At 39.4% G+C, this 15,533-nt stretch overlaps 1 protein-coding gene across 1 annotated transcript; it reads left to right on the top strand.

Annotated features, from left to right (window-relative positions):
* Window positions 1-15,533, top strand: LOC125224843 (proliferation-associated protein 2G4). Its single transcript, XM_048128339.1, has 8 exons — window positions 1-159; window positions 362-596; window positions 2,286-2,439; window positions 10,730-10,951; window positions 12,265-12,357; window positions 12,929-13,042; window positions 14,640-14,786; window positions 15,411-15,533. Exons 1-8 carry the CDS (start codon window positions 75-77, stop codon window positions 15,495-15,497), a joined length of 1,137 nt encoding a protein of 378 aa, XP_047984296.1. The 5' UTR covers window positions 1-74; the 3' UTR covers window positions 15,498-15,533.

A 15,533-nucleotide genomic window follows, 5' to 3' on the forward strand; every position in this document is an offset into this window, starting at 1 on the left:
AATTTCAATGCTCTTTGTCCGAGTCACGTGACTGACATCCACACAAACCACAAACCTAACCACAGTTTTGGGAAATGGCTGACGATAAAGAAGTGGAAAAAACGATCGCAGAGGACTTGGTTGTGACCAAGTACAAACTTGCCGGACAAATTGTGAACCGTAAGTTGATCGTGCAGTGAAGTTTTCTGTGAAATGGCACTGGGGCCCTCGATTGTGCCTAGGGTGCTCTAGTGGCTGAAACCGACGCGTGTCATGTCATCGCCATGCGGGCAATGTGCCGAGTCCGCCGAGATTGTTGAGGTTCTTGGCACATTCCTGACTTAATATCTTATTAGTACTAAACACATTTGGTCTCTTGCAGGTGTTCTAGAGCAAGTGCTTGCAAAATGCGTCCCGGACGCGTCTGCGCGAGAGATTTGCGAGTTCGGAGACAAGACTATCCTTGATGAGACCTCAAAGGTGTTCAAGAAGGAGAAAGACTCCAAAAAAGGCATCGCATTCCCAACATGCGTGTCGGTAAACAACTGTATATGTCACTTCTCACCCATCCCTAGTGAAACTGACTACGTCCTGAAACAGGGTGACTTGGTGAAAGTGTAAGTAGGCAGCTTTATAACCTCTTTATATACATAAGACATTATTTAAGGAAATTCGCTTTAATAAGGATTTCCGATCATATTGCTTAGTTACAGTTCCCAATGTGATTGTGAAATGTTTAGATAAGAAACAATACTATTTTATGAATTTAACTAAGTTATGTACCTACTGAGATAGTTTATTCTATTTTACGAGGTGCGGTCCAAAAGTTTCCGGCCTAACAAAGAAAGGGCTTACATATCTTTACAATTTTATTTTTATTTTTTAATATAGTCTTCCTCTGTCACAACGCACTTTTCAAATCTCTTTATAAGCTTCTCCAACACCTAATAAAAATAATAAAGATTTTTGTCCTCAAAATCGCCCTATAAACCGCACGGGTCACTTCGTCAAACGAAGATTTTTTTTTTCTACTTCAGTCTACCTTAAGTTTTTAGAACAAATAATAATCACTTGGGGTCACGTCTCGAATATAAGGTAGGTGCCGAATATTTTTGAAGACACATTTCGTCATAGCAACCTTGTAAAATGAAGCAGCGTGAACGGGGAAATTGTCGCGGAGATGCCCTTGTGCCTCTGCTAAGTTTTTAAAGACTATTCTGCATAATTTGCTATCGTAATTGGACAAAAAATATTGCGTAGCATCTGCTATTTACCGTAGTCTACCCTTCTTTTATGTAAATCGTTATAATTTCGTGACAACCCTAGAATACCGTAGCCTTTGTCTTTTTTCGTGCATTTTGTGATAGAGGTTGTTCTAGGCGCCTTTTCACCATGACGTTGTCACTCCATTAATTTTCTTTTGTACAGAGTATCGTCTTACATAACCATGGTTTCATCTACAGTAGCAATTGCATTCAAAAAACTCGCTACGCGGTGTCTATGCAGGTCTAAAGTTTCATGAACTCACGGTTTTTCACTCATCTCGCTGTAAGCACGATAAAAGTTTGGGCACTAACCTAGCACTAAACACCGTAAAAAAAACCTACAGCCAACAGACACCTAAAGAAACTATACACCAAAAAAGTGGAATAAATGACGAACACAATGATATCCATACTTTTTTTAAACTCTTCCGCCATATTTGTCGGGCCGGAGACATTTGGACCGCACCTCGTACATCAAATTTATATTCATTTCTTACCTACAGACTTTTAGAAGAATATATGAATTATTGAAATATGCATTCAAAATAATTCATATACAACTATTTTATTGTTATTGTTACCCATAGCATAGATAAGTATTCTTTTATTAGGTACAGGTAATGAAATCAGAATAAATTTAATTTGCCATCTAAACTTGTCATATTTGACCTATTCAACTTTGTATATTTTATCAGAGCCACCTCAAAGATTCCTTGATAAAATTTCATATACTTTAGTCTTTAATTCCTAATGTAACCATATTGCAATCTTATTAGAATCTGATCCCTCACAGCTTCATTAGCTGTTTTGTCAGTTTATTCATATAAAAATAGAAGCAAATCTCGTCTTTATAGCAATCAACAAAGTGGGATGTTTTACTAAACACATTCGCTTATTAAGAAAGACAAAATATTGAATTCTACAATTCCTATTTCTGATTTGTGCTCTTATTCCTATTACCTACTGTTATGACATTAAATATATCAAGTCTACTGAATCTCTGTATAGTAAAATGTAATTGACATAACTTTTGTTTTGCAGAGATTTGGGTGCACACATAGAAGGCTTCATCGCAGTTGTCGCACACACCGTCTGTGTTGGAGGCGGGGAGGTGACGGGCCGTGCCGCAGATGTCCTCCTAGCTGCTCATTACGCAAGTGAAGCTGCTTTGAGATTGCTCCGGCCAGACAATGAGGTAATTAATCAAATATACTACAAATTGTAGAAAAGTTTGAGAACATTTAACCCTTTATAGGGTACTGATGTGTAAGGTAGTCTAGTCTTGCCCATTAAAGTGTTAAGGTATATATTTTTAAAAACCAGAAAACTATGGTTTAACTTGGAATTGCAAGTTTATCAATATTATTTACTTTATTAAATTTCATAAGATAAGAGTTATTTAAATTTCAAGTGTACCACTCCTATTTAATACTACTAAAAATTATATTCTTTATATCTGATGTGTCTGTAAATATCTATACTAGTATTATAAATGGGAAAGTGTGTGTGTGACTGTTTGTTTGTCTGTCTTTCACGGCAAAACGGAGCAACAAATAATTTGTGTGTTGTTTGTTGCTCCGTTTTGCCAAAAAAGAGACAAAATGTAGCCTATGTCACTACATAGGCTACTTTTTGTCTCTTTCTAACACAGGCGAAGCCGCGGGCAAAAGCTAGTATTGTAATATAACAACAGTGATTTGGTATAGCTATTGACTATGTGTTCAACTTTCGTATGAATATCGGTTTTTTAAAGAAACAACACTATTTTGTCTTTAGCTTCCGGTGTGTTTAGCCCGGCACTAATCATTTCCGGTAGCCATTACCTCACATTCTTTTCGCTCTCGATCTAACTTGCGAACGCGTCGCTGCATTAAAATTGCCATTTATTGCTAATTAAATAGTTAAAGTCACATTTTCCCAACAATTATCGTTAAATTAAGTTTAAACTCAGTGCTAGTCACATTATCAAAGTGGACAGGAAGAAAGCTCTGCTCCAAGAACAGTTCTGGGCTCGAGGAGACGGTAAGCCGGGCCCGCACGTGCGCCTTGCATACCAAGGCTGATGGTAAGCGAGCTGAAACCAACCCACTGGAACCTCATGCTAAAAGGTATGTGACATATGCACTGTTTTTTCCCCAGTAAGTGTTTGTTTAAATCTCTAAAATTTCGAGTTATCTTTGTCAATTTCGTCTTAAAGATATTTTATTAAATTACAGTCCGCTCAATTAGTTCATCATTAAACATTTGGTCCTTCGAGCCGGATCCGTTGAAAAGTTACCTATTTTTAGTAAAATATCAAATTTGTCGTGTCGTAATATTTTTCTAATAAATTGGTGGGTAAAACTTTTAATTCTCGATTCGGTTAATGGCTGACCGGAAGTGTGACTTTTATAGTAGAATTTAGGTTGGTAGCAGTGTGACAGTTCGTTCAATCCGCTCATCTCGTTCGGTCTTAGTCTATGCTTTGGTGTATGGCAACAATTCGGTTGTCATCTCATCTGTCATTGTCAAAGTCAACAAGTTAATTTTATTGAGTAACGTAAACTGTTTATTTATATTTTCGTTCTCGTTTTTCGATAAATCAACAGTGATTATTACGTGAAAAATGTCGGACATTGATGTGAGCAATAGAGACGTTGACATGGATAGGGTTGAACGCAATTACGCGGTTATGCGGTTAGAGTTAATCTTTGATTGTATAGATTTAGAGGGTTATGTCGCGGCCGACTTAAACCCAATAGTTGAAGACTTTCATCGTGCCCAAAAGGCTATAATGAAGAAAACAAAGGATGTAAATACGGAGTTCTCGGTTACTGTCGATTTTGAACAAAAAGTAAAGTCAATCTTGACAAGGTTAAGGAAAGCTGAGCCTGTCATTACAAGCAAACATGAAACTGTTGACAAACATGATAGTAGTGATAATAATTCAGCGAAGTTACCTAAAATTGTTGTGAAACCATTTGATGGCTCCTTGCACAATTGGTTGTCATTTAAGGAACTCTTTGATTCCTTAATTCATAAAAGGAATATTTCGAACATTGAAAAGCTGCATTATCTTATGACATCGTGTCAAGGTAAGGCTTTAGATTTGATTAAGAATTACCCAATTTCGGACAACAGTTACATGGATGCTTACAATGCTTTAAACAAGTTTTACAATAGAAAACGGCAAATTGCCTTTGGGTACTATGAAAAGATTTTACTTTGTGAACAGGTGAAGACCAAGTCTTCAACTGAATTAGAAAAAGTTCATCGTGTTTTTAGAGAAACATTACAAGTGTTAGAAAGATTCGACTTACCCGATAAAAACTTTATGTTATTTCATCTGTTGTGGGGAAAGTTGGACAAGGCGACTCGGGAGGCCTTCCTCCTCGAGTTCAATTCCAATGAAATTCCAAAGTTTGAATCACTACAAGAGTTTGTTGAAAAACAAGTCCGCGCTCTGGAAGTAACGGAGGTTAAGCCCGTAACAAGTGCCATTAAAGGTAAAGGCAAGGTAACACTAGTTGCCACACAACAAAATATATGTGTTTTCTGTACTGAACTGCATAACTTAGAAAATTGTAAAAAATTTAAAGTTTTAGACACTTCGGAGCGGTTCAAGGTGGTGAAAAACAAGGGCTTGTGTGTTTGTTGTTTCTCCAAAACTCATAAAGTTAAACAATGTCGATCGGATTGTCGGTGCAGTATATGCGGTTGTTCCCACAACACTTTATTACACTTTGGAAAAGGGAACCGGCTTCGCCAGAGGCTGAACCAGCACCTCAGCCAACGGTGAGCGGTTTAAATAGCAAAGTGACTTTGACGTCGGTCCAAAGTAATGGATTAGTTTTATTTGCTACTGCTCGGGTAGCTGTTCGGGATAGTTCAGGTAATTATCAAATAGCTCGTGCTCTTTTGGACGGTGCTAGTGGTGTCAATTTTATTTCCCATGACTGTGCTCGAAGATTAGGTTTACAGGTAGATGATACTAGCGAGCCAATTACTGGAATTGGACTATCTGAAGTTGCACCTAAGGGTATGTTATCATGCTCTGTTAAACCTATTGGATCAGAAATGGTTAATTTTGACTTCCAAGCGTCAGTGCTTCCAGTTATCTGTCCGGAGCAACCATACTATAGAGTCAATACATCGGAATGGCATCACATTCAAGGTCTACCTCTCGCTGACCCTGACTTTGCGAAGCCGGGCCCAATAGATTTACTCTTAAATGCAGAGATCTTTGCATCTTCCATTTTAAGTGGTAAAAAGGAGGGCCGGAAGGGGCAGTCAAAGGCTTTGGAGACTGTTTTCGGATGGGTTCTGATGGGTGACTGTTATGCCTCTCGTACACAATCTTTCACTAATTGTCGGAAAGATTGTTTTTTCGTGTCGAATGCTTCACAATCAAACTTGTCGCTGTCGTTGGATGATTCTCTTAAAAGGTTCTGGGAACTAGAAAATATTTGTGGTCCGAGTAAACCTATCTTGTCGAAAGAGGATCAACTATGTGAAGATAACTTCCGTGCAAATTATTGTCGCACGAGTGAAGGCCGGTTCGAGGTACCTCTACCTTTCGTCGATCCTTCGAACAAGCCTACCTTTTCGCACACTCGTGAAATTGCAATGCGGAGATTTTTTTCGTTGGAACGCAAGCTTACAAAGCATGCGGATTTTCGTAAAGCTTATGCCTCCTTTATGGAAGAGTATGAGGTCAGTGGTCATATGGAGCAGGTTGCGCCGCCTGTCTCTAGTGTCGGGAATTTTAATTACATCCCACATCATGGTATTTTGCGCCCCGAATCTGTCAGTACACCTCTGAGAGCCGTTTTTGACGCAAGTTGTCGTGACAGCAATGGGATTTCGCTTAATGATACACTACTAGCTGGACCTAAGTTACAAACTAATATTTTTGATGTCCTTACTAGGTTTCGATGGCATAAAATAGTCTTTACGGGTGACATAAAGGCCATGTATCGTCAAATCCTCGTGCCAAACGAGGACGCTGAGTATCAGCGGATATTGTGGCGACCTTCGACTGACGGCCCAGTTAAAGACTATCGTTTGCGGACGGTAACTTATGGTGTGAAATCGGCTCCGTATCAAGCTTTGCGCACAATAGCACAGATAGCGGAGGAGACTGCTGACTCCTATCCTGAAGGGTCACAAGTGCTTGGGAGAGACATTTATGTTGATGATGTCGTGACAGGCGCTGACTCTATTGAGCAAGCTTTAAAAATTAGATCAGATTTATCTGAAATTTTGTCGTCGGGTGGGTTCCATTTGAGAAAATGGACCTCAAACCATAAAGGTTTTATCGTTGACCTTCCATCTTCTGAGTTGTATTCGAGTGATTTTAAACATTTTGATGAACTTTCGGATTTGTCCCTTAAAATATTGGGATTGTTATGGCGTCCACAAACAGATTCGTTCCAATTTGAGGTTGCAACACCACGTGATCAGAAATGTACTAAACGTACTATTTTATCGAATATAGCGCGCATATATGACCCGCTAGGATTCTTATGTCCTGTCACGTTTCACGCTAAATATTTAATGCAGGTCTTGTGGTCATCTGGGGTGCAATGGGACGATGATGTTCCAGAAGCAATCACATCAGAATGGATGAAATTTACCGATCAACTTCCGTCGTTGAAATCTGTCGTTATTCCCCGTCGCATCATCCATTCGTTTGTTTCATTACAATTGCATGGATTTTGTGATGCGTCGGAGCGTGGTTACGCTGCTGTCGTCTTCTGTCGTGTCGATGACACACAAGGCTCTACTTTTGTAGAGCTTTGCTGTGCCAAAAGTAAGGTTGCGCCTCTGCGTAAATTATCAATTCCTCGATTGGAACTGCAGGCTGCCGTGTTGTTGGCAGACCTGATGCAGTCAACACAAGAGGCATTAAAACCTCTCTATGTTGTTCAGGAAATATTTGCATGGTCAGACTCGACCGTAACGTTAGCTTGGATCAAGTCGTGCCCTTCACGCTGGAAAACATTTGTTGCAAATCGTGTGAGCCATATCCAGGATCTTGTTGCTCCTGATCGCTGGCGTCACGTCAGTACACACCACAATCCTGCTGATGCAGGATCCAGGGGGTTACTGCCTGAAGATTTGGTAGAGTGTGATATTTGGTGGAAGGGTCCGTCGTGGTTGGTAAAGGAAGAGAAGGATTGGCCTTGCTCACCTTTGCACGATCCAAGCAATGACTGTATTGTAGAGGAACAACGTATTTGTAGCTTACTCGTGACGGCCGATCCTAACTTAATTGATGAAGTCCTTAGCAGGTTCTCCTCGCTTTTCACATTAAAGCGTGTGTTAGCCTACTGTTTCCGTTTTTTACGGTCAGCTAAGGATGGAAAAGTTGTCGGATCTCTACAGTCAGCTGAAACCACTGCAGCTCTCATGTTTTTAGTAAAACATGTGCAGCTCACTTCGTTCAGTGTAGAGATCAATCAATTAAGGGAGGATCGTTTGAACGCATTGCCAAAGGGTTTGCGCAAGCTTTCATTATTCATTGACAGTCAGGGTATTGTCAGGGTGGGCGGTCGCTTGGCAAATTCTCCTATTAAATTTTCTGTCAAACATCCCATTTTATTGCCTCGCTCCCACCGACTCACTCTTTTAATAATTGACGAATATCATAAAAGATTTTTACATCCAGGTGCCCAAACTTTACAAAATTTACTTGCGCAAACGTTTTGGATTTTGTCGCCAAAACGAGCAATTCAGGCAGTGATTGGAGGCTGCGTGAAATGCTTTCGTGCCAATCCCTCTGCGGCATCTCCGCCGCTTATGGGAAATTTGCCTACCTTTCGCGTCTCGCAAATTAAACCTTTTTCGAGTGTCGCCATTGATTATGGAGGACCATTTGATATCGCTTTCGGTCGTGGCCGTGGTGCGAAAACGTACAAAGGTTACATCTGTGTTTTTGTATGTACTAGTACCAAAGCCATTCACATAGAGCTTGCTTCAGAGTTGTCGACAGAAGCTTTCCTCTGTGTTCTTAAACGGTTTGTCGCTCGTCGTGGTCGATGCAGTAACATTGTCTCTGACCAGGGTAGGAATTTTGTGGGCGCTAGTAACTATCTTGGTTCACTCATGAAAGGTGCTGCTGATGCCCAAGAAATTAAATTCTCGTTTAACCCTCCGGGTACGCCTCATTTTAACGGATTAGCTGAAGCCGGGATACGCTCGGTTAAGACTCACCTCGCACGGGTTGTAGGTAATCAAAGGTTAACCTTCGAGGAATTTTATACAATTCTGACTCAGATTGAGTCTATGCTCAACTCTCGTCCATTGACACCTCTTAGCTCGGATCCTAGTGATCTCTCAGCCTTAACTCCAGGCCATTTTTTACCTCTGGAACCGTTGTCGATTGTCCCAGAGGAAAATCTTGTAGATAAAAAAGTAAGTGTCTGTAATCGTTGGAAAATGATACAGAAAATGCATCAAGACTTCTGGCGTAGATGGCACGCTGAGTACGTCCATACTCTACAACAGAGGACGAAATGGAATAAAATAAATACAAACATTGTCGTGGGTTCCTTGGTCTTGTTGATTAACGAACAGACAAGCCCTTTAAAATGGCCTCTTGGGCGCATCGTTGCTCTACATCCCGGAGTTGACGGTGTCTGTAGAGTGGTCACAATTCAAACTGCTACTGGTCAGTACAGAAGACCAGTTGTGAAGCTGTGTCCTTTACCACTTTCAAATTAACTTTCGTCGTTCTAGTATTATCACTTAGTTTAACATTATAGTTTTTAAGTAGTTTGTCGAACTCTAGCACTATTTGTAGAGTAAATATTGCATATTTAGGTGAGCGGTATGTTCAACTTTCGTATGAATATCGGTTTTTTAAAGAAACAACACTATTTTGTCTTTAGCTTCCGGTGTGTTTAGCCCGGCACTAATCATTTCCGGTAGCCATTACCTCACATTCTTTTCGCTCTCGATCTAACTTGCGAACGCGTCGCTGCATTAAAATTGCCATTTATTGCTAATTAAATAGTTAAAGTCACATTTTCCCAACAATTATCGTTAAATTAAGTTTAAACTCAGTGCTAGTCACATTATCAAAGTGGACAGGAAGAAAGCTCTGCTCCAAGAACAGTTCTGGGCTCGAGGAGACGGTAAGCCGGGCCCGCACGTGCGCCTTGCATACCAAGGCTGATGGTAAGCGAGCTGAAACCAACCCACTGGAACCTCATGCTAAAAGGTATGTGACATATGCACTGTTTTTTCCCCAGTAAGTGTTTGTTTAAATCTCTAAAATTTCGAGTTATCTTTGTCAATTTCGTCTTAAAGATATTTTATTAAATTACAGTCCGCTCAATTAGTTCATCATTAAACACTATGTAATAAATTATTATAAATAATGAAGTACAACTGCATTGTTAAATTAGATTCAGGTCAATGAACTGCCAAGTTGACAGATGTATAGTCCGTGGTAATGCATATTGTGTACTCAGCTGGTGGTCTTTGTCAACATATTGTTATTGTCACTTATCTTATTTATCAAACAAACCATTTAATTAGTTATAAAACCACACACATTGTTAATTTTGTAAATATGTAAGTACTCGGAGTATTATTACAATGCATGAAAGCATTTATTAATTTTACTATGCAATTTAATTATACCTACGTGTTATGATGTGAAGTACGTGATATTGAACATTTTTTTATGCAGCATGTGCTGATAAGTTATTAGATGAATTTTGTTTTTGTTTTAATTTCTCATTTAGGTTGATGTAACTTTTATACAAATAGGCATTATTTTTCAGGTAAAACTTACTAGTAAGTCAATGTGACAAACAAATATTCATTATAAATTTAAATTAACAGCACTATTATGAAGGTGTCAGAAATTAAAAAAAAACAGTCCCTGAATTCTTTCCAAGTATGTTCATATTGTCATGCTTGGCAGTTCTCAGGGGAAAATAACTGTGTAATTTCTACTGGGAAATATTTATTGTTTCTTGGTTTACTTATACATACAATAATCTTGTTGGATCTCAAAGAGATCTTATTTATACCTATAGCCCAGTACTCAGTTTGCAATACTCCTCCTTTGTTACTATCAACCAAAATTATTTCATTTTCTATTATACAACCTGTTTTTTGTTGAATTCCGTTAACTTTAAGGGAAGATTCTTTAGTTCAAATACGATCAATTTCTCTAAGAAACTAGCTTCTTAATAACTCTTACGGTTTTCAAAGTACTAAAAAAAATAATTTAATTACTGAACACGTGTGTGGCGGCATCCCTTACCACTTCCTAATGTTATTTGTTTTGACATGTGCCCTCAAACACTTGATAATGACTAATGTTACGATTAAGGACCTTTCACACTAATTAATCCATTTATTATGTATGAAAAGGAAAAAAAAAATTTCGAATTTAACAAAAAGCTATATACAGGGTGGTTCCTGATGCTGAACCTAACTGCGTGTCGAATTTAACGGAAAACAAAAAAACACGGTGTTTATCCTTACAGAATTATGCAGTCACCGATGCTGTTCAGAAGATCTCAGCAGAATTCGGCTGCAAGCCCGTGGAGGGTATGCTGTCACACCAGCTGAAGCAGTTCCGCATTGACGGAGAGAAGAGCATCATCCAGAACCCCTCGGAAGCTCAGCGGAAGGAGCACGAGAAGTGTACACTGGAGACCTATGAGGTGTACGCTATGGATGTCCTCGTTTCCACGGGAGAGGGTGTCGTAAGTTCATAATTATTATTTCTTTGAAAATTGATTTTATGTGTAACATATTTACATGGTCATTTGTCAAAAAGTATGATTTAATTTAACATAGGATTTATTATCCTAATATCAGCAGTTCACAAAAAGTACCAAGATTTATTTGATGAATTGAATATTTTTGCAAGTTTTATTTCGTCATTTCAGTTCTCTATATTTTCTTAATTATAACAATTATCCTGTATATATCTTATGAAAGTGTCTACTTATGTCTGTCTAAATATTGGTAACAAAATAGATTCAATCAAAGTTTGCTGACATGGCTATGTACAAAGTTTTTGGGAACTGCTCATGTACTATACTAATATTATAAATAGGAAAGTGTGTGCGTCTGTTTGTTTGTCCGTCTTCAACAGCAAAACGGAGCAACAAACTGACGTGATTGTTTAAGTGGAGTTAATTAATGCGAGCAAAGCCACACGCAAAAGCTAGTTCTACATATATCTAATACCTAAATCTGACAATTTTACTGGCAATATAAAAACTTTGTGACATGGATAACTACTATCATTAATGTCAAGACATAGCGTCGTAACAAGTAGTCCCTGAATTCTTTCCATGGATGTTTACAATGATATGCCTGGCAGTTCTCAGGGGAAAATAACTGTATAATTTCTACCGGGAAATACTTATTGTTTCTTGGTTTACTTATACATACAATAACTTGAAATTAATGTTTAGTTTTAAAATAACTAGATAGCGCGATCGCATTTTAATACTTTCCATAGTTTTTGTACAGAAAATGATGTTGAGACAAATATCAACCAAAAGAATAACAGTAGGACCCAAACAAGGCCAAGTCTTTACAAAGTCATCATCATCAAGCTTAAATTGACTAGAAGAAGGTGCGTAAAGAAACACACCTGGCATTTATGAACCTTATTGCTTTGGCAATAAGATATGAATAATCAAAGCCTGCCAACATCGAAAAATTCTTCATTATCTGACCTTTTCTAATTGCTCTTAAAATTGTAATTGCTTATAAAAACAGAGAGGGAGATACAGATGTAACGCATAATAGTTGCTGCTTCAGGCTATATTATCGTTCGTATATATACTGCGTATTATCGTTCGTATCAATTGCAATGTCACTTCAGTCAACATTATTACTTCTTGTATTGGATTGAAAGAAAAATCATGATAAATCTCTGTCGGACTTTAACATTCGTACATTTCCGGATGGAAATGGAAAAAGATTTTATACTACATTTGTCATGGTTTTACGGTGTTCGTTTTAGGTCTGTTTCTTGAGTTGACGTACCGTTTTTTTGTAGGGCCGTGAAATGGACACGCGGTGTACGATATACAAGAAGACCGAGGAGATCTACCAGTTGAAACTCAAGGCGTCTAGAATGTTCTACAGCGAGGTGAGTGACCTGTATTTTTATAGATGCTGTGAGCAATCAGTAATTATACTTTTTGTCTTAAGAGCAGTGTGTTCCTTCTAAAAAAAGTGCACCCAGATGTTGTTCCATCGACAACACTGTTTGCTGCACATTTGTTATCATTATTACAAATTACAAGGGCATAAAGTCTACAGATGGTTATTTAAGTGTTGCTGTTAGTACTTAACTTCTATTGGTCAAAAGTCATGTAAAAGAGATTGTTAATCTATACTAATATTATAAATGGGAAAGTGTGTGTGTTTGTTTCTTTGTCCGTCTTTCACGGCAAAACAGAGCGTCGAATTCGCGTGTTTTTTAAGTGGAGATAGTTGAAGGGATTGAGAGTGACATAGGCTACTTTTTGTCTCTTTCTAAAGCAAGCGAAGCCGTGGACAAAAACTAGTATAATATATTTAAGTATCAAATTTATCTAAGCAATGTTAACTTTTATATGTGTATTTGTTGACATTGTTTAGCAAACAAGAAAAGTATTCAGCCTCAAAAACCTCATAACATAATTTGAAAAAGGGCTTATTCACTTGTATTTTTGTAGGTACGCAATAAGCACGGGTCCATGCCGTTCAACCTCAGGAGCTTCGACAAGGAGACCAGCGCGAGATTAGGCGTCGTCGAGTGCGTCAACCACAAACTTATCGAGCCCTTCCAGGTAAATATTGCATACGTCTATAAACTCTTACCCCTTATTCATAAACGTACTCTAAAGTTATCAAGCCGATAAAATTCGTTTGTCCTTTTCTATCACACCACTACGTCGGAAAGGGACAAACGAACTTTATCGGCTTTGTAAGTTTAGAGTACGTTTATGAATAAGGGGGTTAGTGTAAGGCCTGAGTGCTCCTCGAAGCGTTCGGTTCGGCGGGGCAGGCCTGCCCTTGTGCACGCTTTGCAGCGTGGACTCAGGACAATTTTGTATGACCTTCAATTGTTTGACATGCACGCCACACACCCTCTCCGCTGCACGCCCAGAATAAGCGTGCACGAAGGCTGCACTTAACGGGGGTTACGGTGCTATAAAAATCAGTTAACGATTCGGCTTTTACCCTTCGGCTTCGGCTCTTATCCGGATCGCATAAGTGCGAGCAAGATAGATATAAAACCCGAATCGTTAACTGATGCTAATCGTACTGCACAGATTACCATTCGATGGATGTTATCTTATCACTTATCAGCCTGCTTGTGAGAATACGACACACAAGACGAGTACAAGCATACTGAGCTCCGGCTGCATACACTTATGAACTTATAAAATTAATCAGTTTTAAGTGTCTACGCATAAATTCCCTGAAATCTTTCCAGACCACATTGTAATTCTGTGCGTTTGGTACAAGCCCAGGGTAAATTAAAATGTAATATTTGAGCCAATTTGTTATCTATTAACACGTTGTTTCGTAACATTACAACATTTACCTTTAGTGCTATCAACATAAATTGCTTGAAACTATTCAAAAACTTGTCCTATTGTCTGTCGACACAGTTTCTAATATGTTGCGTCCAACATATAGCTTCATCATGCACTTTATGAATGTGGAATGAATTATGGTCGCGCGCGTTATATCATTTTGGCGGTTAATGGGACAATCAATTATAAGCTAGAATAGAAGCAGTATTTTATGCAACAGGCGTTTAAAGGAAGTCCAAAAAGTCGAGTGGCGTGGATAACAATTTGATATAAAGACTCAGTTAAACATCGTTGCATACAATACTTTTTCTACGACCATGCAGTTTTTAATAGTTTTCTAGAATAACTTTCGTGAAATTCACACTGTTTCCTGTATTTTGACGCAAAGGTTTGCACTGTCAGCGCAGCTTCCCAAAGCCATCCCGCGCACGCGCGCAGTATCGTTATAACAGTGCGTTGCCATGGTTACGGAGCTAAACAATGCGTTTTCAATTTTTTCGTTACTGCGCGTGCGCGGAAGCCGGCGGACGCTGGCTTTAGGGGATAGACTTTAAAGTAGGGTTTTAAAGATCTATTGCACGACCCTGTAAATGACGAATAACAGTTCGAGGGTAGAAAAATAATAATAATAACTCCACGGCCGATACGGTCACGGCGACTGCTTTGTCCGTTGCTGTCTCTGGTGTGTAAATGGCCAATCTTGTTGATAAATGTTCGTGGACACTGCGGACACCTGAGCACACTATTGATATAACTAGAAAAAAACGTTTGACCGGCGCCGCATTTACGAGTCAGCTTTATAAAACTTTTTCTGTGGCTAATTTTGTTTGACTTTGTTGTTTAGGTCCTTTACGAGCGGCCGGGCGAGCTGGTGGCGCAGTTCAAGTTCACGGCGCTGCTGCTGCCGAGCGGCACGCACCGCATCACCGGCCTGCCCTTCGACAAGGCCACCTGCAAGAGCGAGCGCTCCATCAAGGACCCCGAGCTCACTGTGAGTACCAACCACAGATATAGAAAGGAAAGCCTGTCGCAAGTTCATGAACCCACAAGCCCTTATATACCTCTGCCACACTATGCTCCTCGTGCTGCTGCGATGTTGCCCTCTCCGGCCACACACTGCCCTACTCGCGCGATTATCGCACTAGGTTGTTGCCGGCCCGCCGACTCGCGCCAAAAAACCGACAAAATGGGGAGCGGTGGGCTTGACGAGTAGCGCGGCCACACTATGCCTCTGCCTACTTCCCACGCCGCTCGTCGACTGTGTGGCAGAGGTAGTAGATTAAGGGCGTTCCCAGCTCCAATGACCATCGATTTGAATCCATTGATATTATGATAGTTTCTAAAGCCTTTCATATTAACAGCATCTCATTCACAGCAATCTTTTGTCCAGTTCTAAGTGTCTTTATTCATTTCCCTGAAATCTTTCCAGACCACGTTGTATTTCTGTGCGTTTGGTACAAGCCCAGGGTATATTATAACGTAATACTTGAGCCAATCTGTTATTTATTAACATGTTGTTTCGTAACATTACGACAGTTTCACCCTTTTGTCTTATAGAAATTGTTAAATAAATAAAAAAGTTCATATTATCTGCAACTGTATTTTTTGTCAACAGTCCCTCCTGAACTCGTCTGCGAAAGCCAACAAGAAGAAGAAAAAGAAGACTGCCGAGGAACCCATGGAAGTCGAAACCGTTGCCTAGCAACCGTCTAGTTCCCTTGAAGAAATCTAGGGTCAT

Source organism: Leguminivora glycinivorella, chromosome 3, assembly GCF_023078275.1.
Source record: "Leguminivora glycinivorella isolate SPB_JAAS2020 chromosome 3, LegGlyc_1.1, whole genome shotgun sequence".
In the NCBI taxonomy this organism is placed as follows: Eukaryota; Metazoa; Arthropoda; class Insecta; order Lepidoptera; family Tortricidae; genus Leguminivora; species Leguminivora glycinivorella.

Coding starts and splice junctions, on each gene's coding strand:
- LOC125224843 (XM_048128339.1), top strand. CDS start 75: ATGGCTGACGATAAAGAAGTGGAAAAAACGATCGCAGAGGACTTGGTT. Junction 160..361: donor TGCCGGACAAATTGTGAACC/GTAAGTTGATCG, acceptor GGTCTCTTGCAG/GTGTTCTAGAGCAAGTGCTT. Junction 10,952..12,264: donor TTTCCACGGGAGAGGGTGTC/GTAAGTTCATAA, acceptor GTTTTTTTGTAG/GGCCGTGAAATGGACACGCG.